At 45.3% G+C, this 25,267-nt stretch overlaps 1 protein-coding gene across 7 annotated transcripts in view; it reads right to left on the bottom strand.

Annotated features, from left to right (window-relative positions):
• The window catches only part of TLN2 (talin 2), a 1,262,084-nt gene that overhangs the window by 459,580 nt on the left and 777,237 nt on the right, over positions 1–25,267 (bottom strand). For all 7 annotated transcript variants that reach the window (XM_085643650.1, XM_085643649.1, XM_085643651.1 and 4 more), the window contains 2 exons: positions 15,435–15,533; positions 13,920–14,087 (listed from right to left, as the gene is read on the bottom strand). In XM_085643650.1, the coding sequence (XP_085499776.1) occupies positions 13,920–14,087; positions 15,435–15,533 (267 nt within the window). The remainder of the gene's footprint in view (positions 1–13,919; positions 14,088–15,434; positions 15,534–25,267) is intronic.

Raw genomic sequence — 25,267 nt, 5'->3', positions numbered from 1 at the left:
GGCGCCAAAACTATGATAAGCTCTCCTTTCGAGGAAGGAGCAGACGCCGGCGAGGCAAGCTTTCGGCGCCGACTCCACCTTATCCATGCTAGGCTCCGACTCCGGAGAAAGGAGTGGGGGCAGAGCCGAGGAAGCGAGCCTTTGACGCCCGCACGGCGCCGACCCCCGCTTCAGACAGGCGACCACCTGACCGGGAGCCTGGGGTGTGCTCAGAGCTAGGCTATGAGCACCGGCAACCACCTGCGGCGCCGCAGGTAGCCCAGCGGGGCTATGTGGCACGGTGGGTCATAGAGGGGAATCCCGGTGGGCCGCGCCCTAACGACTCCACGTGGACCATAGAGGGAGACCCAACCGGGCAAAGCCCTAACGGTACCACATCTCCGACGTCCCCGGGAGGTAGAGGCTCAATTGGCACCGGGGGCGAACCCACCGGCGAGTCCGTCGGAGAGCCCACAAGAAGCGGAGGCCCCGAGGATGCCCCAGGGATGGGAGAGGGTCCAAGGGAGGCCTGCAAAGCTGTGGCATATGCCTCCATTTGGGTCCGAGTTGCCCCCACACCCGGAAAGGGAGGGTAGGGCGACTGCTGGGAGCACACATCCGGAATGTTCCGGGAACTAGAGCTCCTGACAACAGAAGAAGGAGGGGAGGTCAAAGACATTGGCGACAAGCGCCTCGACTTACCAAGTGGCGAACGACGGCCCTGGACCCCGAACGCTGGCGGGACCGGACAGTAGAGGGACCTGCCGTTGAAGAAGCCGGGGGGGGTGAGACGACTCCGACCTGGACAGCCGTGCCGAGAGAAGCTTCATACGGCGCTCGTGCCGAGACTTGGGCTTCAGGTGTTGTTACGCCTCGCAGTCCGTGGAGTCATGGTGCTCGCCCAGACACCACATACAAATAAGATGCGGGTCCGTCGCGGACATCTGTCGCGAACAAGAATTACAAGTTTTAAACCCGAAGGCATAGCACACTGTTCCCCGACCCGAAGCGTCGACAAGGCCTGAAACAGGCCAGAGGAACCGCTCACTCCGGATCCGCGTTGCATGCGGAAAAGAAGGAAACTGATGTCAGCACGCCAGGAGGGACTTATATGACCTCGCTGACGTCACATACATGGACGACGTCAGGGCGGGGTTGTGTGGCACCGTTCCCTGGCACGCAGAGGTGCTGCTGCAAAGATTTTTTCGGATCCAGTCTGACGCCTGGGGATAAGTTAAGGAATCTGCGGCTAGATGTCTCTATCAGATGCCTGCATTTCAAAAAATCTCATCCTGTTTTTTAACTCCCCATGCTGGCTGACTGACTGCTCTGCTGCTGGCCATAAAGTCATGATGGAGACTCAGTCACAAGAAGACCAATTTTCAGAATGTTTTAACTTTTAAAAATAAAAACAGACCGACAGGAAACACATAGTTTTTTGTCTGTATTAATCTGTAAAAATGGAAAACTGGGAGCCTTAATATTAATATAATCCTTCGCTATTTCTCCCCTCTGTTTAATTACATTGGTGGTAGACTGCTGTCTGGATGCATCAGATGCTTGAAAGTTATCAATGGATATTCTTTTTGTAGATAACCATGTGTCAACAACGGTTGTTGGTCCTCATTTACCTGATGACACAATCCTGTCAACAACCATAAAACTGAGGTTCAGTTTTGTCAGAATCATTACCAGCACATCTGTAGCGGGCTGATCCTACCTGACAAACTCTTCCCACACAGCAGGCATGTTATGAACTCTGTGCTCTGCGATGCAGTTCAAATACACAAAGTCTGATGTTTACCATGCTTTGTCATTTGTTATCATCCACTGCAGGACACACTGCTCCTAAGGGGCAGCTCCCTTGTGTGTGGCAGGTCTGTGTCAGTGGCGAGTGCAGAATATAGCATTTTTCCTGCGCTCTCAGGCAAGTTCAGTCGCTTTGTGCTACAAGCTACATACAGTCTGGTTCCAAGGCTAGAAAACAGCAACAATAGTGGGGAATAACAGCAGGCAGGTGACAATGGATTCTTCTACAGAAAGGGGTGGGGGTACTGAGAATGATATCCAACCTAGATCCATAGCCCACAAAGAGGCTACGCCATTTAAATTAATCTAGTACAGATTATTGAGCACCTTTTAGGTATGGATGTAACAGTTTAAAAGACTAAGGGTCAGATGTAGGTGGCAAAAAAACTGTCGGTAACCCCGAAATTCGGTAAATTTCAGGGTTACCGACCGGTATTTAGCCATTCCTAATGTAGGTGATGATTCGCTAAATACTGAATCTGTATTTACCGAATCGGTAAATGCAATTTAGAAAGCACATAAAAGAGTGCTTATGTGCTTTAAGAATTTGTTAATTACCACCAACTTCAAGTTGCTGGTAATTAACGAATTCCTTTAAAAATTCACTTTTGAATTTTTTTTTTAAGTGCCATGTGGCACACATCCATGCCCTTAGGGCATGTATGTGCACCACATGTGCACACAGGCACATTTCAGGGGTGCAACAGGGTGTCCTTTGGACACCCTGGCACCCTTAAAATACCTACCGGTATTACCGATTCGGTAATACCGAATCGCTAATACAGAATGGCTTTAGATTCATTCCTACGGGCCTCCAAGCCCATAGGATTGAATGGGTAGGTATTCTTTATTACCGAATCGGTCTTACCGATTCGGTAATAAGGAATATTAAGGAACCTGTATTTTTTACCGATTCATTACCTACATAAGAAATACCGATTTCTTAATACCAAATCGGTAAAAATCGGTATTAAGAATTCGGTATTTGTGGATTACCTACATCTGGCCCTTTATCACAAACCTTTAGGCCTCACAGCACAAGATTTAACAGCTGTGTCTAAATGAGTCTAACTATGGAAGGGCCATATGTCTGAGCTACAGACATTGTAAACAAAGGAGGGACTGAAGGGCTTTTATTCAAGGAGGTCCAGCATACATGCCCAGCATAGTCATGTGTGTAGAAGAGAGTATGCAGTTCCTCAAAAGAAGGGCGGGGGGGGGGGAAGTGCTAAAGGAAAGAAGAGACCGTGCAACAGAGGAATACCTCTATTCGGAACTAGGGTCCTCACACACCCAGCAAGCTAGGTGTCATGCTTCATCATATGGACCTGCTCCTCGTCGGGCCGGCGCTGCAATGCCCGACGGGCACCCTAAAAGGGGCTCTTTGGCGGAGATCTTCAGTTCCTGGCCGTATGATGCAGTGTGTGTGAGAGGGACCTAGTGGTGTAGATGTGAGTGCAGGTAAGTGAATTAAAACAAGTTAGAGAGTCCAAAAATAGTTTTATTGGGGATGGCTCTCTACCTGAATAAAAATGTGTGGGAACAGAATGGCAGCTAACTGATGTTAAGATTCAGTTTGGCTATGCTCATCTGCGCTGGTCGACATGTTTCTTGCCTATTGGTCCTAGTGATCCGTGGCAATTCCTCAGGACCTAAAAGCTGTCAATAATCTACACTGGGTGGTAAGTACAACTGTTACCTACTACCTGATGTAAGGGAACGGTCTCGCCATCTGCCTAGGGAAACCTAAAAAGAGAGAGGATCATAAGCAAGGCATCCCAAGCAAAGGCAATGTAAAAAGTGGATATATTACACAAGTCTAATTCACAAAGTGATATAAACCCCCTATTGGCTATGAGGTCTAACATGACGTCTATATATACCAAGTGTCAGTGACTCCATACAGTAAGTGGTGATAGACCTACAACTAGTGAAATTAAAAACCAATAAAGATTAAAAAACAGAAGACTGTAATTCACACGTTATCCCAAATGATACTAGGATAGAGTGACTAAGGTGTTCTAGAGGCTCAAGGTGAAACTCAAGGGACACTCACCTAATATGGTTTAGTACCATACTCCTATCCGTGGCCGTGGCGCCACCTGGACACCAAGACTCAGGTGTCCTATTAAAGATAAAATGATACATGGGGTGACAACAACTGGTCCGGCAAGTAATAAGGGCAAATGTACACATAAGCTCTAATGCCCCTTTGTGGTCCAGTAGCATGAGCTGCTGTGATGCAATTCCCAGCCCGCTGGAGGTAATCAGATGGTGGGAGTGCACCACTGAGCAAACTAAAAAACAAATAAAGAGGAAATCACAATGATTGTTAATGCCAATGTCGGTCAGGGTATCTGCCAGTAGAAACCGCGTGACCGTGAACTAAAGGCACCAATTTACACTCACTCGTACCACCCAGAGAGTCCGGGGCAAATCCGGGTCTGCCGTCAGCGTTTAGTCGGCAAAATGTCAAGGAACCACCAGCTCTGCCCAGTCTCGAGTGAGACGCGTAATTGTGCCCGTTGTGTCTGTCCAGTGTCACTCGCTAGCGAGATATCGTAACAGCATCTAAAACGGAGCAGGCACTGACAGCAAGGTGTCCAAATCATATATTATTAGTTTGGCGGTGGAAGTCAGAACACCAACAGATAACCCAAATGAGGTAGAAAGCGCACACACACCACTCACCTGGCCAGTCCGTAGCTACAGAGCGTGCAGTCATCACACCGATCTACTTACTTGGAGGTTGTTGCAGGAAATGCTGTCAACCTACCCTCGCGCCACTCGACCCGGGAATTCTGTTTGTCGATGTAGTGCCAGAACAGATATACCGGCTGGGACGCGTAACGGAGGGCATGACGCGGGGGGCGTGTCTACTACCCAGAAGTGTGTAGAGAGCGTGAGCGAGGACACCGCCTCGCATGAAAGTATCAGACAATGGCGGCCATCTTGGAATGGTGTCTAAGTTCATTGAAGTATACGTGACCCATGTAGAACGAATCTGGTGATAAAAATGACAAGCATGGCCGTTGTACCTCATAGGGTGTCAATTGCAGCGGCCATCTAGGACTCGTGTCTGTGTACATACAAGACTAGTAAACCATAGAAAACGAGTATGGTGGTTAAGTAGAATAGCATGGCTGGAATCCCAAAAAAAGGGTATCAAATACAGCGGCCATCATAGAATGGAGTCTGCATACACTTGAATCTAAGGGACCCTCTAGAAATGGAGGTAGTAGTAACCAAGTGGAGACATAGAGAGCGTAGGCTACTAAGAGCCGTGGAAGGCTGCCTTATCTGTCCATAAGTGCTGCCCACGGGATCTGATCATTTAAGCCTACTCTGTCTGTCTTAAGGCGATGCACCCAACGCTGTTCGATCTTGAACAGTGCTCTCTGTGTAATCCTAGGATGTGCCTCAAGGATTATCCATCTAAGGGAGTCTGGTGTGTGGTTGTTTTCTTTGCAGTGGGTGTACAATTTAGTGGTGACTCTCTGACATCTCACATTGCTCTTGTGTTCAGTCATGCGTGTTTTTACTGATCGCATGGTCATGCCTATATATCTCTGTTCACAGGGGCAGGTAATTAGATAAATACACTGCATCGTGTTGCAATTGGTATGCCGTTGTAGCCTCCAAGTGAATGATTCTGAAAAGACTACCTCTTTAGTCACAGAAGTTTGATGGCATACAGCACATGATCCACAGGGGTAGTGTCCTCTCACAGGGGGGAGGCCCCAGAGAGTGTATTGGTCATGGTGGTGAGTCTGTCTGGGCCTCGTGTTGATAAGAATATCTTTCAGATTTTGTGTGCGCTTGAATGCAAAGCGAGGGGGCGGGATAGTGAGGTCGCCTGCATTGAGTATTCCCCAATGTTTCTTGATTATACCCTTGATGGTAGTGGAGTTGGGAGTAAAAGATGTGACACAGGTTAAAGTGTCTGTCTTCTCCTTAATGTTTGTTTGTAGTAGGACTTCTCGTGGGTTATTGCGAGCCCTTTTCAATGAGTTTTTTACTTGGCGCTCAGGGTAGCCTCTTTTCCTAAGGTTCTTACTCAACTGGTCAGCTTCAATTAAGTAGTCATTGGTGTTAGAGCAATTCCTCCTCAGACGGAGGAATTGCCCAAAGGGCAAATTATCCCTCAGGGCCTTGGGGTGATGGCTACTGTATAAGAGTAAACTATTCCTATCAGTAGGTTTTTTGTAAAGCGTGGTGCTCAGACCTGTGTCCCCCAGTGTGACCATGAGATCCAAGAAGGGTACATTAGAGACAGAGATAGTGTGTGTAAACTTCAGGAAAGGGTTCTGGGCATTGATCCAATCACAAAATGCTAAGCATGTCTGCTGGTCCCCCTTCCAGAAGATCAAAATGTCATCAATAAAACGCCTCCACAGCGTTAGATTAGTGATAAAGGGATTACTGGGGTGCCTGATGACTTCCTCCTCAAAGCTGGCCATGTAAATACAGGCCACACTAGGGGCGAAGGTGCTCCCCATCGATGTACCCTGTGATTGGTGGAATAGCTGTGAATTATACTCAAAGTAGTTTTCAGTTAAAGCCAGAGTGGCGCACTCCATCACAAAGGGAATAGGGGTAGGTGATGTCTATTCCTCTTTCATAAGGGCATCCTCGATTGCCACCAAGGTGGCACGTTGGGGGATATTCGTGTACAATGCCTCCACATCCAACGTGACCAGGAGGTCAATATTGCTCGTGTCATGTGTCTCCTCTATGATTTGTAAGATATCCGTAGTGTCACGGATGTAAGATGGAGTTTTCTTAACCAAAGGCTGTAGGAAGTGATCAACAAATCTAGAGAGGGGTTCCAGGAGTGAACCTATACCCGATAAAATAGGTCGTCCCGGGACTGGTGTTGTGCCCTTATGTATCTTGGGTAAAGTGTAAAAGTACGGGGTCCTAGGCTCCCTGGTATTGAGGAATTCAGCTTCCTTTTTGCTGATCCATCCATTGCTCTCAGCTTCAAAAGTGATGGTCGCGATCCTAGTGGTAAGCCTAGGTGTGGGGTCAGCGGTGATAGGGGTGTAGTATTTAGTGTTGTTAAGTTGGCGTCTACACTCTCGGTCATAGTCAGTGACGTTCTGTATCACCGTTGCTCCTCCCTTGTCTGCCTGTTTGATAATAATGCTACTATCATTGGCTAGGGTGTTAGCTGCTGTCAACTCCGCATTGGACATATTATGATAGAATCCCCTAGAGGGAATTAACCCCAAGTCACGAAGCACAGCTTTCTCAAATGTGAGTACCTCGGGGGGCACCATATTGTTAGTAGGGGTGAATCTGGATGGATTACGCAACCCTGTGTCCATGGGTTCAGTAGCTGGTTGATCTTGAAAAAATGCCTTGAGACGTATTTTTCTAAGGAACTCGTGAATTTCACAATTGTCCCTGAAATTATCAGTTCTCGGTGTGGGGACATAACCGAGTCCTTTCTCGAGGACACCCTCCTCCAAACGGCTCAAGGGTCTATCAGATAGGTTCACCACTAATTCTTTTTCCCTCTGTTTCTGCCCCTGGGTGCTGACTGGAATTGTTCCTGGTCCTGCCACTGAACTCCTTTGGTTGGCCCTCTTTTTCGACCTCTTCCTCTGCCCCAACCTCTGTCTAAAAAAGGGGGGTTGCCAGGGGGATAGAATTGGGGCTGGCCGTGTGGAAACATAGGGAACTGCCAAAAAGGAGGTTGTGGTGGACCCGTATAGACTGGGGCGTTGTTGTAAATAGGGTAAGGAGATTGATAGTTCCTTTTCTGTTGGTTCCCTCCCCAACTGTTGGAACTCGAGTCACTACTCGTTGACCCCCTTCTCGAATTGTCGGGACTCTCATCAGATGAGTAGCTATTCTTATTTGTCTGAAAGTCTGCTCTCAAATAGGGGAAGATCTTCTCTTTATCAAACTTCTGAATGTCCTTCTGAAGTTTGTTGATCTTCAATTTGAGTAGATACTCTTTGTTTTCAGCAATCTCATTGTTTATCTCCGCCAGTTTTGCTTTAAAAGCGGTATTCTGGGTCGTAGATTTAAGTGCACTCTCCGCTGCCTGTATCCTCACTAATAGGGCGTCTGCCAATCTCTGGGCCGTGTTGATAATGAGAACCAAGAGATCTCTCGTGCATTTCCACGAGACTAGACTCCATTCCTTCTTGAAAGTAGGGTCTTCCAAGAAAAGTCTAGGGAAGACGTTAATAATGAGTCCACTAGGCGCAATATTCGCTCTTAAGTATTCCGTCATAAGGGCCCCATGTAGTGTGATCTTAATCCACTCCCTTTTCAACGTGGTTAAAGAAGTCCAGTCTTCCGTTTGTGACCCAGAGGCCACAGAACCCCCACTCCCAAGAAGGGAGGGAGTTTTTCTTAAAATGTCGGCTACTGCTTCATCATTGAAGCTAAGCCCCAGGTTGTCCTCCATGGTGGGTAGGTCAACAAAATGCAACCGTTGGATTAGCGGTGCTTTTAAGTGTGACAGTGGTCCACTCAGTGTAATTACACCGTGTGGTATCCTAAATAATGTCCCACGGGGGTTACCCGTGCAATAGACTATGTAAACAAAGGAGGGACTGAAGGGCTTTTATTCAAGGAGGTCCAGCATACATGCCCAGCATAGTCATGTGTGTAGAAGAGAGTATGCAGTTCCTCAAAAGAAGGGCGGGGGGGGGGGGAAGTGCTAAAGGAAAGAAGAGACCGTGCAACAGAGGAATACCTCTATTCGGAACTAGGGTCCTCACACACCCAGCAAGCTAGGTGTCATGCTTCATCATATGGACCTGCTCCTCGTCGGGCCGGCGCTGCAATGCCCGACGGGCACCCTAAAAGGGGCTCTTTGGCGGAGATCTTCAGTTCCTGGCCGTATGATGCAGTGTGTGTGAGAGGGACCTAGTGGTGTAGATGTGAGTGCAGGTAAGTGAATTAAAACAAGTTAGAGAGTCCAAAAATAGTTTTATTGGGGATGGCTCTCTACCTGAATAAAAATGTGTGGGAACAGAATGGCAGCTAACTGATGTTAAGATTCAGTTTGGCTATGCTCATCTGCGCTGGTCGACATGTTTCTTGCCTATTGGTCCTAGTGATCCGTGGCAATTCCTCAGGACCTAAAAGCTGTCAATAATCTACACTGGGTGGTAAGTACAACTGTTACCTACTACCTGATGTAAGGGAACGGTCTCGCCATCTGCCTAGGGAAACCTAAAAAGAGAGAGGATCATAAGCAAGGCATCCCAAGCAAAGGCAATGTAAAAAGTGGATATATTACACAAGTCTAATTCACAAAGTGATATAAACCCCCTATTGGCTATGAGGTCTAACATGACGTCTATATATACCAAGTGTCAGTGACTCCATACAGTAAGTGGTGATAGACCTACAACTAGTGAAATTAAAAACCAATAAAGATTAAAAAACAGAAGACTGTAATTCACACGTTATCCCAAATGATACTAGGATAGAGTGACTAAGGTGTTCTAGAGGCTCAAGGTGAAACTCAAGGGACACTCACCTAATATGGTTTAGTACCATACTCCTATCCGTGGCCGTGGCGCCACCTGGACACCAAGACTCAGGTGTCCTATTAAAGATAAAATGATACATGGGGTGACAACAACTGGTCCGGCAAGTAATAAGGGCAAATGTACACATAAGCTCTAATGCCCCTTTGTGGTCCAGTAGCATGAGCTGCTGTGATGCAATTCCCAGCCCGCTGGAGGTAATCAGATGGTGGGAGTGCACCACTGAGCAAACTAAAAAACAAATAAAGAGGAAATCACAATGATTGTTAATGCCAATGTCGGTCAGGGTATCTGCCAGTAGAAACCGCGTGACCGTGAACTAAAGGCACCAATTTACACTCACTCGTACCACCCAGAGAGTCCGGGGCAAATCCGGGTCTGCCGTCAGCGTTTAGTCGGCAAAATGTCAAGGAACCACCAGCTCTGCCCAGTCTCGAGTGAGACGCGTAATTGTGCCCGTTGTGTCTGTCCAGTGTCACTCGCTAGCGAGATATCGTAACAGCATCTAAAACGGAGCAGGCACTGACAGCAAGGTGTCCAAATCATATATTATTAGTTTGGCGGTGGAAGTCAGAACACCAACAGATAACCCAAATGAGGTAGAAAGCGCACACACACCACTCACCTGGCCAGTCCGTAGCTACAGAGCGTGCAGTCATCACACCGATCTACTTACTTGGAGGTTGTTGCAGGAAATGCTGTCAACCTACCCTCGCGCCACTCGACCCGGGAATTCTGTTTGTCGATGTAGTGCCAGAACAGATATACCGGCTGGGACGCGTAACGGAGGGCATGACGCGGGGGGCGTGTCTACTACCCAGAAGTGTGTAGAGAGCGTGAGCGAGGACACCGCCTCGCATGAAAGTATCAGACAATGGCGGCCATCTTGGAATGGTGTCTAAGTTCATTGAAGTATACGTGACCCATGTAGAACGAATCTGGTGATAAAAATGACAAGCATGGCCGTTGTACCTCATAGGGTGTCAATTGCAGCGGCCATCTAGGACTCGTGTCTGTGTACATACAAGACTAGTAAACCATAGAAAACGAGTATGGTGGTTAAGTAGAATAGCATGGCTGGAATCCCAAAAAAAGGGTATCAAATACAGCGGCCATCATAGAATGGAGTCTGCATACACTTGAATCTAAGGGACCCTCTAGAAATGGAGGTAGTAGTAACCAAGTGGAGACATAGAGAGCGTAGGCTACTAAGAGCCGTGGAAGGCTGCCTTATCTGTCCATAAGTGCTGCCCACGGGATCTGATCATTTAAGCCTACTCTGTCTGTCTTAAGGCGATGCACCCAACGCTGTTCGATCTTGAACAGTGCTCTCTGTGTAATCCTAGGATGTGCCTCAAGGATTATCCATCTAAGGGAGTCTGGTGTGTGGTTGTTTTCTTTGCAGTGGGTGTACAATTTAGTGGTGACTCTCTGACATCTCACATTGCTCTTGTGTTCAGTCATGCGTGTTTTTACTGATCGCATGGTCATGCCTATATATCTCTGTTCACAGGGGCAGGTAATTAGATAAATACACTGCATCGTGTTGCAATTGGTATGCCGTTGTAGCCTCCAAGTGAATGATTCTGAAAAGACTACCTCTTTAGTCACAGAAGTTTGATGGCATACAGCACATGATCCACAGGGGTAGTGTCCTCTCACAGGGGGGAGGCCCCAGAGAGTGTATTGGTCATGGTGGTGAGTCTGTCTGGGCCTCGTGTTGATAAGAATATCTTTCAGATTTTGTGTGCGCTTGAATGCAAAGCGAGGGGGCGGGATAGTGAGGTCGCCTGCATTGGGCAGCACTTATGGACAGATAAGGCAGCCTTCCACGGCTCTTAGTAGCCTACGCTCTCTATGTCTCCACTTGGTTACTACTACCTCCATTTCTAGAGGGTCCCTTAGATTCAAGTGTATGCAGACTCCATTCTATGATGGCCGCTGTATTTGATACCCTTTTTTTGGGATTCCAGCCATGCTATTCTACTTAACCACCATACTCGTTTTCTATGGTTTACTAGTCTTGTATGTACACAGACACGAGTCCTAGATGGCCGCTGCAATTGACACCCTATGAGGTACAACGGCCATGCTTGTCATTTTTATCACCAGATTCGTTCTACATGGGTCACGTATACTTCAATGAACTTAGACACCATTCCAAGATGGCCGCCATTGTCTGATACTTTCATGCGAGGCGGTGTCCTCGCTCACGCTCTCTACACACTTCTGGGTAGTAGACACGCCCCCCGCGTCATGCCCTCCGTTACGCGTCCCAGCCGGTATATCTGTTCTGGCACTACATCGACAAACAGAATTCCCGGGTCGAGTGGCGCGAGGGTAGGTTGACAGCATTTCCTGCAACAACCTCCAAGTAAGTAGATCGGTGTGATGACTGCACGCTCTGTAGCTACGGACTGGCCAGGTGAGTGGTGTGTGTGCGCTTTCTACCTCATTTGGGTTATCTGTTGGTGTTCTGACTTCCACCGCCAAACTAATAATATATGATTTGGACACCTTGCTGTCAGTGCCTGCTCCGTTTTAGATGCTGTTACGATATCTCGCTAGCGAGTGACACTGGACAGACACAACGGGCACAATTACGCGTCTCACTCGAGACTGGGCAGAGCTGGTGGTTCCTTGACATTTTGCCGACTAAACGCTGACGGCAGACCCGGATTTGCCCCGGACTCTCTGGGTGGTACGAGTGAGTGTAAATTGGTGCCTTTAGTTGTTAATCTTTACAGTGTGGGTCCTCTAGCAACGCAAAAGAAGACTACACACAGCGAAGGCTTCCTCAGCGACTTCACCAGTGTCTCTGAAAAAATATGAATTAACCTATCTTCTTAGGAAAATGTGTTTATGTCTTACATCTGAAATGTGTTTGAGTAAGAAAATAATCATAAAGTATAGTCAAAATGTTGTGCAACGGAAGTGCATGTTTATTCTACACAATTTATGGAAGTGGACAAGAGAGTAAGAAATTAGATTTTGGACCAGCCCTTCAAGATTCCACCCTCTGACCTCACTTAAAATAGTTCAATAGCAAGTCTTAATTGTGATAACATGAAAAGCACTACTTAAGATCAGTTTCTGTGTGCATTCCTTGGGTAAATGCTCTCAAGCCTCCCTGCAATATTTTAGCCTGTTTTAGATATTTATTGTGATAAATTACCACATCATTTTGAGTGCTGACTGGACAAATGATTGTATCCAAAAGGTTTGGCACGAAAAACATGAAAAAGTTTATGTACCAGCATTTTTATTTGCATGCGAAGTAAAAGGATAGAACTTTCCATACCAATAAAAATCTCAGATTCTCAGCACAATGTGAGAGTAGAGGACAGAGGTACACTAAGAATATTTTGTGCCTCATGATTATGGTATGCAGTAGACAAAATAGTTTGATGCAAATTGCTTCTATGTAGTGATACATTCAAAATGGTTTTATTTCTCAAACTATCAAGACAACTCTTTAAGGACCATTCAAAGTGGTATGGATGGCCCACCACAGGAACCCAGTTCACAGTCCAGTTTAGCCCCTCATAACTGGTCACCATTGCTTTCAATATAGCAGCACTCCAAATAGGTGGACAACAAGCACAAGTCAGCAGCTTCCTCTGAATACACGGGATCTTATGTAATCCACAGCTTCATGGAACAAGGAGGTCATAGGAGGCAAGCCAACTTGTCATAGTGGACACAGGCTCAATATTCCTAGACCCAAGTTCAGACAGGTGACTCAAGGAAACAGTCTTGGCACAATTCCTTTACAGTAAGACAATTCATGTGGTTAACAATTCGACCACATCCTTCATGTGCGTTCCTAAATAGTTCCTAGTTAGATTTTTGAAAAGTGGTACTTGAATTTTCATATTTTAAATAAAAACTCCCCTATGTTATAGGATAAGCAAATATCATCAATGATAAATACTTCCCTCAACTGGAACTGCCTTTTTATAGACGTTGAATGCAACTCAAGTCCTGTGGGACTTACTTTCCAAGTATCTAAACCCACAGAGGATTCTAGGTATGGCGAGAAGTTTCCTACAATTAAAACAATCGGTCAAAACCTTATTTTCCTTTCATAGAGCACAAAGACATTTTCAGTGACTGCTACTACCCAGTCCTCTTGTTTTTCTATGTAGACAAAGTTCTATGCAGGTCTTCATAGGCTCAACACATCCAAACCGGAGAACTAATCCGTTTATGAGTCAACCCATGTTCATGTTTTTTTCAAATGGAGGCCTTGCATTTGTAATAAAAGCAGAATTAGTCAAATCAGCACAAACTATTTGGTCTTATCCTTGAACTCCAGATGTTTGTAATGAAAAATATATGAATTAGAAAATTAAAGTTGGAATGCAAGTATGTGTGCTTTAGGAAAACAGCAATTAGATTTTGAATAGGACATCTACAAGATGTTACCATAATAAATTAAAGTCTATTTAGTTATTTGTTTGAGCTATTAACTACACAGCAGTAAGCTGCCCGTTTATGATATATTAAACCACGGAAACATATATTGTAACTAGGTAAACCATTAATTCTGATTCCTAGTTCCACAACAGTCCTGGGCTGGTGGTTTTAGTTCATTCATAACTTGTCACTTACCTTGGCACATGCCACGAGCTGCGAAGTGGACAATGCACACTGTGTCGCAGCAGCAATGACCCTGTTCTGCAGCACTGTGTCTTCTGCCACCTGAGCTACATTCTTAGCTTTCAGCACCAGCATGGCAGCAGCATTAGCAACAGCTTTGGCTAAATTCATCAGCACATCCTGGAGCAACGAGAAAAAAATATTTCACACATCATTCCTCAGGGAAAAGGGGGATTACAATTTCAACTGGAATCACGCATGCAACAAACATACTAAAATGTTATTCACAGAACAATATGATAGGGCAAAATTAATCTATTTACACTTCACAAATGTGTTATTTTATTCAGGAATAAATATGCGTTAATCAGACTAGTGACAGTAACCAAGGCCTTTAAATGGACATCAGCCTAAATAGGGCCATATTCACAAATCTGAAACAAAATTGCACTTACATAAAAATATTTTTATGTTAAGGTTGATGAAGCACATTATTCAGCCGTTGTGTCTTACACAATCTTCTAATTCAAGTGTTAACTAAGATGTCCACCTCTATAAAGGGGACAGAAAAAAGCTATCAATAAATGCCATGCCACAACACAAGGATATGAGTACACCACCCTTCCCCATATTCCATTCTCCTCTCTTTTAAAAGAAGACCTTGCACTGTAAAATAACACCACAGCAAGAGAATAGTCAGTCCCTGGAATGTGTGCTTCCATATGAGCACTCATATCATTCTTCAGTACGCTTACATTCTTTTATACTGAGGGATTACTTTTTGTAATATTTGTATTACTCAACTTATTTTAAAAACATTGTACAAAATTCAACATGAAGCACACCGTACATGTCATTTTTGGCTAGTTCTAACTTAACAAACGGAAATTCATTCATCCAAAATTTTCCTTATATACAAATATCTTCCTTTAGATCATATTTACCTAACAACACAAATGACCCCTTAATGCTACCCTTTCACGAACTCTAAAAAACCCGAACCCCTTACTATTCCTGAATGCAATCCTTCCTTTGACCTAAAAACCCCTTACTTCCCTTTATTGCTACTCTTCACTGAACCCTAAAAACCCTTATACAGAAAATATTTACACACTATTGTTATCATCTAATCCTAAAAAAACTGGTACTGTGCAAGGATGAAAGGCTGAGGCGACTTTGCCAAAATTAGAACCTGCAATCTAAAGATCACAGCAGAGAGTGCTCAACTTGCTGTGCTATCTCACCGAGAATGAATATCTTTGTCTGTATACTTTTTTTTGCTGCCAATAGAATCTCATTATTTAGAGCCGATGTGTACAATATTATTGGGGCATCGTGGACATGAGGCAGAAACCTATCATTTTAACCATGTATGATGCATTCAATATTTAAACATGACGTCCCCTAAACAGCAATGAACCAATATAAATAAATAAATAAATAAATAAATAAATAAATATGGAGTTTTCATGCCTAGGAAACTTGTGTTTGTCTCTTTGGCCTTGGGATTTTACATCTCATGGTTACCTGAAATCGCTCGTCTGTCTCGTTCTCGCCAATCTGCCTCAGAAGCTCCCCACTCGCTTGCCCAATGCTGCCAGCCGCAGTCAGAACAGTTTGCCGGGGCTGAAAATAAGGAGACACAAACTAAAATAAACAGTCAGGGAAAAAAACACTTTCATTAATACCAAACTGTGCTTAGATCAGAAAGAAAGATTGAGGAGCAAACACATGCACCATTTCATTATCTATTCAGCAGGGTCTGACTCACATTTGCTGCTTAATTGATCTTTACAATTGCTAATTAGATTCTGTTAGGCAAAGGAAAGCTCTCAGGAAAAGAAACTGAGATAATCCTCAGCCACAAACTGTGCAAAGTATGAGCCAGATTGAGAATTCAAAGGTCTTCATACTGGCTACTGCACTGCCCCATTGGGAGAAGTCTGAAGTCACTTATAGACATCACTCCTGCTGTTACGTCCTTTTAATTCACTGTTGATTATTCCGGACAGTGGTGCAATACCAAATGATGCCCTCCCCTGCAGATTATGATCAAGGGCCTATTGGGTCTCCCATATTGCATGCATATAACATAACATAACATAACATGTGTATTTGTAAAGCGCACGTTCACCCCAGCAACGGGGCATCTTGGCGCTGAATAACAGATGTATATTGTTACCCAACTCAATGGTACTCATTTTATCGACCACAAATGGATGAAAGGCTGAGTGGACCTGTCGGCATTTGAACCTGTGACCATGAGGTCGAACACAGGCCCCTGCAGTGGATCCAGACCCTGCAAAATTCACCGGGCGGGCCCTAGGATAAACAGAGGCCCCCTTAAGGAAAGCCCCCACACGCTTTGTCTCAGAGGCTGCAGGGACCTACATTACGCCCCTGACCCTGGAGCTATTGCTTACAGAGTGGACAATCATTTTAGCATTATTTCAGCAAGACCAGCCTCTGGAGCCAGGCTCACTTCCCATCATCACACGCATGCAAACATTTACTCAGAAACAAGAGAAAAGCGTAAGGGGCAGAGCTCTGCGGGGCAGAGCTCTGCGGGGCAGAGCTCTGCGGGTCAGATCTAGTATTGTCAGTTCACGTCTCACAAGCTAACATTGCGCAAACTTCTGAACTGTGGCTTGAAGATATTTTTGCGCTCTAATGAATATACTAATTCATGCTCCTTCATTGGGATTCTCAACAATCCTTCATGAATATTAATGAGGCATGATCCTTTCTGTGCATCAAACCGAATTGAGGTAAGCCTGCAAGGGCGCGTGTCTCCATCCCTGCATTTAAATTCACAAAGTAAAAGTTACTTACCTTCAATAATGATATTTCTGAAGATTGCTCACCTTAAGAATCCAACAAGAAGCGGCGAGTGGAGAGAACTGGCGAAGCGGAGGCCTCCTGCATATTTGTATGTAGCTGGCATGCTGTGCTTGTGTTTAAGGTGGACTGCTGTAGACCCGCGGACTTCTATGTTGTTTAAGAAGCGGAGGCCTCACCTTGATGAATGTGTGACTAGAGGGAAGTTCCCGCGCCTTTTTGAGCAGCAAGGAGGATGAAATTCAGTATTACCGAAGTGCGCTTTGCAGCCCTCAGAACAGATTGGGTCTATCTTCAAACTATTGAAAGGAGGTAGGAGATCAGGGGTATCAAGGGGACCATAGGTCCTGATGAAAGCCGTAAGACCTGTGTGGGGCTTGAGAAAATCACGGAAACATGCTAACTAACATGCAGAGAGGAGGGGTGTGGGGTCATTAATATTCTCCGACACCACAATCCTTTATCTATTTTAATCCTGACCATTTAGTCCAGGATTAAAAGTGTAAAAATACATTCCTCAGCCAGCTTTATACTCTCATTTCTGCAGTATCATTTTTCTGATCCCTATTATTATGTTTGTATTGTATTCCCCCTCCCGATTGCCCCACCACAAGGGTTGGTCTGCACAGGGGTGCCATAGCAAGTCCTATGATGAAGCATGCCACAATTTGTGGGTGAGGGCAGTTTTCAAAAACTAAGTGCATGCCACTAATCATACTAGCCATTAGTTTCCTTATACTCCAACTCCTTTTTCGGTCTCGCCTGACCCAGCGCATGCGCTGGTCTGGCGAGACTTATTGAGAGGGCTCCAAAAAGTGCTACCAGGCCAGCCTAGAGCTACAGTGCATGTGCGCGGGAGCGCGCACCGCGCTTTACCGCGATTACCTTCACTTTCACGGCCACTTTGATGTTTGATCGCAATCGCGATTGCGATCACTTTCGCGGCCGCTTGGCATAGCCAATAGGTCTCGCTTTTGGGACCTTATAAGTATTTAGTTATGCAACTGTTGCATGGCTAAACACTTATAAGGCCCCAAAGGCGAGACCTATTGGCTATGCCAATGCTTGTTTGTGTTGTTGGATGTTTAGTAGGGAGGTTGGAGTAGGACCGTAACCTCTTCCCCCTTTGTTATTTGTGATTCACCTGAAGAATATCAGGCAGCTTACTAGTAACAAAAAGACTCAATCGATAAGAGGGGAAGAGAGGTATATCTGTCCAGCACACAACCTCCCGATAATATATAATAAATATAATAAAGTCTGCATCCAAGGAAAGAGAAACACTCACCTAATCCAAATTAGAAAGTGGTCTATAGACAACTCGTCTCTTTCAATTATTATTATTATATGCAACATGGTTGCGGAGCACAGGCCCTCACCCACCAAGCGGTGGCATGGTTCATCATTGGTCTCACGACGCCCTCATTGTCGTGCAGGGCTCATGTTACGCTACCCCAGTGGTGCCATAAGACGCGCTATGATTCCATGCCTGAGTTTCTCCAATCCCTCTGATTCCATTACACCTGAGCTTGCAAGCATTCCCTAAACAGGTGAACCAATGGCTTGCCCTGCTCCCACCGTTACTAGGGTCTTGGAGTATTTTCCCTTGTGAACGTTTAGACCAAACAAAACATTTATTTCCTGTTAAGTGTTTCCTTCCTGTAAGATTAAAGCGACTGTAATAATGTGTTTCCTTCTGGAGTCTTGGAGCACCTCCCAGATTGCCATGTCCCATATGTGACCCCGCTGTATCCATTGGAACCTGAACATGTTATATAAACCACACCCAAACCTGAGCCCCTGCTTAGCCTAAGCACCCTGTGGAATACGCTTACTCACTCACCTGAAGAATCGACCAGACCTAGGCAGCGCACTTCTCGGCTGCAGTTCAGGATTCTCTGGTTATTACCTTGGTTCTAGCTCCCTCAACGCATCATTCGACTCTGCTTCCTGCTCAGCTACTCTAGTTCTTCGGCGACTTCCTGAGTCAGGACCTTCTTAGGACAAGTTGAAGTACTAGGCTAAGTACTTGATATCAAGTTAGTGAGCATTATGCTTTAATAGTAGTAAGCAGGCTGGAGTATTGGCGTCTTCAGGACTATAGACTTGATTGTTCTTTCTCCAGACCCTGCAAACTTCCCCTTAGAACTGTGTTTATGAAAGGACTACAGACTTCGCTCTGTGTTTCTCTGAAAAACAGTAATACCTAGAGAACTATCCTTAGAGCGCTTGACTCATGTATGAACCCTGTACCGAGATCTATGTTCCGAGTTTATCCTTGGGAGTGTCATTAACTCCAATCTATGTTCCGAGTTTCCTTGGGAGTGCCAGTCACTCCAATCGGTATTTCAAGTTATTCCTTGGGAGTATAAAGCTCCAATCTGTGGTTCCGGTTATTCTGTTACCTTGTTGTGTTTCTGAAAGTGTATGTTACTCACGTTATTGCAAATCCATTGTTGAGAGGCCTGTATTGATTTTATGGTAATTGCCTCTTCTTGTTAGTTCCAAGACATTGCGTCTTCACAAAATCAGAGGTCATGGTCCCAGGCATTTCTACCTAGAAGACTCAGAGGGCCTCCAATTAAAGCTGTGCCACTCAGTTGCTGACCGGAACCAGTACCTCAAGTCTCTCTATTATTATTTCATCCCAACTCCCTTTCTGTCCATGGGCTGCAATCCCTTGAACGGGCCAGGCCCTGCGGGGATAGGAGGTCAAGTATCAGTATTGTCTCTGCGGTTCGAACCAGGTGAGTGCATGACAATCGGGATGTGCTCCTAATTGGGCTGGCGCTGCAATGCCCAATGGGCCCCAACAAGGGGGTTCTTTGCCAGAGAACTTTTTCAAAAAGACAACAGAGGCCAGGTCTATCTAGCCTCAGTACTGTCGAGTAGATTTTCCAACAAAAGTGTGAAATGAGCTTAAATTTAACAAAAGACACCCTAGGAAAATCGTCTTTAATTTTGGGAATATTTGTTAATGTTAAAAATAAAATGCAGCCTTTATGGATATCAATGTTCCTAAAGGTCTGAAATTGGTCGACATGTTCCTTGCCTCAAGCTGTCCTCAAAAGTTTCAATGGCAATTCATCAGGGCCAAGTAAAAATGCCTAATCTACATAAAGGTTCCCGAATTTAAAAATGTAAGAGAACCTAAGTGAGTAGTGGACTGTAAATATAAATCAAACACAAGGAGATGATGGATGGAGCGCTGAAACTTTTCAGACACTCACCCCCAGTCACAGATCTGGGTTGAATCCATCATCGTTCTTTAGCTCACTTTGCCACCCCAGTTCAGACACCGCTATATGCAAATGAGTCTTGACCCTGTGCCTCATGGGAACAGTCCAGCCCGAACTGCCAAGCCATGTCTTCCCTGGACCGGAAACAAGCATCCTGGGACCGGTTTCTGGCTAACAGCTGTCATCAGCCAGGCTAGCTTGAATCCAGTGGCAAATAGAGCAAGGGACCCACGTCTGGGCATACCCTGCCAACTTAGGGCGCACAAGGCAAACACAAGGAGATGATGGACGGAGCGCGAAAACTTTTCAGACACTCACCCCTAGTCACGGATCTGGGTTGAATCTATCATCGTTCTTTAGCTCACTTTGCCACTCCAGTTCAGACACAGCTATATGCAAATCAGTCTTGACCCTGTTCCCTTTGGTTTTGTACATATAAATCAAGCAAGATACCAATTTAGGAGACAGGAAACAAAGATAGAAAATGAAAAATAAAAAGAATACACATACACTGCACGTTCATTATTCGTGACGCACAAACCAGTTGTGCTATTCACTTTAGGTGCAAACAGATATTCTCTTTGTTTATATTGGTTTGACATTCGTTATTGTGGGACGGTGTGCCCAACAAGAGAATTACTAATGAGGTACAACAATCCTTTCCCTCCGAGACACACCCAGTGTTTCTAACAGCCATCTAACCCGAATCGTTTGAGAAAAAGGCCCTTGGGAACCCATGGATGATCGAACCCTTGTCGCTTACCTATGAGGGGGGTTGGGGGGGGGGGGGGTACAAGTCAGGATAAAGAGTTAGCAATTTAAAACAATATTCCTGCAGCGCAGTTATGGTAGCCAAAACCACACTTACTAATAGCAATGAGGTACCCAGAGTATTAGCCTACTCATATACCATGGTTTCGGAGACAAAGAACTTCGAGCAATATGCTGTTTTTACCCGAGTAATCCACGGCGAGACCAGTGACATTATAGTGTGAACGTGCGAGATGTTACGGAAGCAGGCAAACTAGACCCGAATCCACGCAGTTAAGTGACGTCATATTCCTGGAGTAACACTCAAAAATTATTTCAAAATCTGGTTCAATTTTTGACAAATAAATCCTCATTACAATAATTAGGGTGAGGAAATAATGTTCTTATAGAAATTAATCAACTCACTTGCAGAGCGGTAGGGACTGAAATAAATATCACTGTGAAACATCTGATCTGCATAACTCTTGAAGATTATTGACGCAAAACTCGCCAAGAATCGAGAGGAGGAAGAAAGGGGGTGGCATGGGAGGGAAGTATTAACTCTGTGTCATTAATGCATTTTAGAGAGAGAATCCTGCACCTTACTGAATTGTGAGTGCTCCTCGTAGGTCATATTATTCCATATACCGGAAGTATGAAGGAATATCTCTAAACTAAAGCTCTATACTGGTCATTCGAATATGGGGTACAGATGCATCAGGCTGTATGAATGTAAAGGAAAATACCACTATCAATATGTTAATATAAAAGGAACTGTATAAAAAACCCAATATTTTTTATTTGTTTGCAAAGAGCACCTAGGGTATCTCATCGCTAAGTCCTACTATATTTGTATGCACTCGAAAGACCCATCGATGTTACTTCTGAAAGTCTCTCCTTAATGTTGTCATTGCTGTTCAAGGTTTCAAGGATCACCCAAAAGATATCTTCTGGGGAATGTGGTATTCCCATGAAGTAGCTGGATGACTTTGTATTGGCCCGTCCGTATCGAATGTTGCTTCTCTGCTCGTCAAGCCTTATCTTGACAGACCTTGTTGTCATTCCCACATAACAGAGTGAGTATGGGCATGTGATTAAGTAAATACAGTTCTTCGTGTTACAGTTTGTATGCCTTATTAGACGCCATTTCTCTCCTAAACCAATATCAACCTCTTTCATTTGTGCTGTAAGGTTGCATACGTTACACTGGCCACAAGGATAATGGCGCTGAATAAGCAAGAGGCCCCACAGATGTATCATCTTGATATCTATGACCTCTTTTGCAGGTCTGGTGTGAACCAACATGTCCCACAGATGGCTAGATCTTTTGAAAGAGAAAAGGGGTGCCTTGATATTTAACTTCCCAGAGTTAAGAAAATCCCACCTTTTCTTGATGATTTTCTGGATCTCAATGGATTTTGGGGTAAAGCTGGTCAGTTTACTGTGGAACAGCCAGCAGATGAATATTTCTACTTACCTTTACTGATGAACTCCACAGATGTCCCCTCTCGCTTCCGTTGGGCATCGCACACGTATGTCCGTGAGAGCAGTATTGTTGAAAGCCCCATCAGAAGTCAGTCTAGGGCTGGTCCTGCTTCTCTCCTTTCTCTAACCTGGCTTCCGATTGGGTGACTGAGCTGAAAAGCATCAGTGCCCGAACAGATTTGCATCTTCATACATGCTGCCAAGATTTGAGCATGCGCAGCAGGTATAAGGCTTGCAAATGTCTGAAGGGAACTTCAATGTAAAGTTCCCCTCAGACATGCATAATTCACAGAACCCTCACAATGTCCCTTTCCATTTGCTGGTGAAATGCACACTTTGTGATGTCAACACAGACAAAGGAAATGAAAATGCTCTAAATGACAAATGTCCATTTGTTTTTATTTCTGCAGCTGTAAAAACAAATTATCATTATTGTGTGTTTGGGCTGGGGCGGTGCTCTTGCACCCCTATGCATTAGCCACCACTCGTTTAAATTCAAGTTCCCCAAGCGTTAAAGCAAATAGCATCTGATTTCACATTAAAGGAACCTGCAAGACTGGTTAGTACTGAGAAAATCCCTCCTGCTGCACCCACTTCCACAGGCGAATCACCTCCCAACACCCTGCCAGCTGATGTAATTGATGGTGGTGGGTGGTATCTGATTGGATATAAACTGTTATGAGAGATGGAAGGGTGAAACGCCATCAAGGAAACATGGGCCACCCACAGATAAAGTTCCTTTATGTGAGTACGCTATTGCTGCGCGGACCTGTGCTGTCATGGTACCCAGATGGCACACTGCCCATGGAGGAAGTATCCATGGCAGCTTATGCTTGCAGAATGCTGAACGGTTGACCCAACTTGAGAATAGAGCCCCCCAGTCACCAGCGCAGGTCCAAGTGTATGGACTGGAATGTCTGCTCCTTAGCAGAGTCCCACTTGTTGTTGGAGCTAATGCCTTTGCAGGCATCACTGTAGGGCCCACATCCACCATCTGGCATGTGGAACCAACAGGATGCACAAGGCAAAGAGGCCAAGCAATCGCAAAGCTTGTCTCAGGAACAGCATCTTGAACTTGTCCTGTTGAATGAGCAAGGTCAGAAGAAAGAGATCCAGAATGGGGTCTCAAACCTCGATCTTTCTTGGGAACCAAGAAGTAAATGGAATAAAATCCTGTGCCCTTTTTTGCAAAGGCACTACTTCTATACCACCGGCCTCCAGGATTGAAGTGTGAGACAGTGAGCACACTCTGGTAGAAGGAGGACAGTCCAGCGGGAGGGATAGGAAGTGTGGGATGTAGCCTATGCAGGTCAGCTAGATGATCCCAAGATCCATTGTGATTGTCCTCCAATTAGCAAAAAAGTAGGACACCCTCCCTCCACCAGAAGGTGGTGGTGTAAAGGGATACAAGTGGTGACACAAAGGTTTTGAAACAGAAACGCTGGTAAAGGACAGAGGAGAATGTATTTGCTGTTACTGCTAATGACAGCAACACTTAAATCCACACCTGCCAGGATGGGGACAGAACATTTTCTGAGGTGTCTGGAGTAGATGAGAGGGTTGCCTCAACCAGGCCTGCTTAGCTGGGGAACAGCCCCGAAATTTCCTGCAATGCTGATTGACTGCCTTTAAGATGAGGTCAGGTCCAGGACTGACCTGCAGCCCTGCTACTCTGGAAACATTACAGGGAGGAGAAAATATTTTCTTCCAAATGCTGCACACCATTGAAGCATGACATCTCTCAAACTACAGAATGCATCCAAGCATAGTGGTGAAGTTTGACGGTGCTGCCCATTGTCCTGTCCATAGAATATCCGTAATCCAAGCTGAACTTCAGTAACTGCATCCAAGTCATCAATGACCAAATCAAAATAGGGTGTCTTCAAGTGTTCCAGTTTGGGCAACTTCCACAAGATATAAACACAGCAACCTAGTATGGATGCACCTTAAAAGGAGTGCAAATATCTGTCACAAAAACCTTCTGGGCCATAGCATTCAGTCACTTAGACTCCATGCCTGGAGTGGCTGAAGGGAAGGGATTGGGGGTCCGTTTGGAAGAGGAAGCCTAAACCACCAGGCTCTCCGGCAACAACAGGACAACAATTGTGGGTCATCCGAATCTGGCCTATGGCATCTAGTAATGTGACTGTGGACTGCTGGGCTTGAGAAGGGCTTTTCCCAGGCATCCACAACAGATTTCAGTACTGCCTCGCCAAACCGAAGCAAAGACTCTTCATGAGAAAAAGTAGGTAGCAAGAGTTCTATGAAAATGTTCGAATATAGTTCTTTGGTGGGCAAAATCAGTTCAATTGTTACTGCAGTTTTAGGCACCATTGTGATAAAGGAGGATAGTTCTTCTTGCATGGACCCAGGTGGGTAACGTTTGTGTACTTCTGGAGAGGCATATAGTCCATTGGCATTCTGTCAATTAGGATACAGGTCGGCATCAGAGTATGTAGGAAAAAGCGTACCCTAGGCCTCCAAATCATCATTTTCTTTTCGACCATAATTGTTATCAAGCATGACTATGACATCTAAGTCAGATCCGAATAAATCCTCAACTCAGGCAAATGTCTGGGCCCTCTGAAGAGAACATTAATCAAGGCAAGCTCTGAACTAGCCGTGTTTAAGAGGAAGCTAAAAACACCTCTATTTCCGTGAAGAGTCTGTTTTACCCCGTTAGGCTTCGCGCCGGGACACTCATGAGTAGCCGCGCACGTAATAAATTAATATAACATAGCATAACATGTTCTCTTTAGTCACCTTGATTTCAGCCAACGTTAAGGGCGATGCAGATAACGACTGTGCTGAAAAGACCAGGGATGACCCCATGGTCCACGATTTCTTTCAAGGTGCCGAGGCCATACCCTGTGGAGGGCAAGAGTTGGGAGGCATTGAGGTCAGAGCCATCAAGCCCAATGGAGTGGGTCCGCTCTTCAGGAGGGGCCCGGAGGTAAAGGAGCCATCCTAAAGTTATCGAACATGGCCTGAAGGAAGACCTCAAACTGTGCAGGTTCGGCAGACTGAGCAGGATTTCCACCAGATCTT

This window comes from Triturus cristatus, chromosome 3_1 (genome assembly GCF_964204655.1).
Source record: "Triturus cristatus chromosome 3_1, aTriCri1.1, whole genome shotgun sequence".
Taxonomy (NCBI): domain Eukaryota; kingdom Metazoa; phylum Chordata; class Amphibia; order Caudata; family Salamandridae; genus Triturus; species Triturus cristatus.
This window is presented reverse-complemented; position numbering and strand designations above follow the sequence as displayed.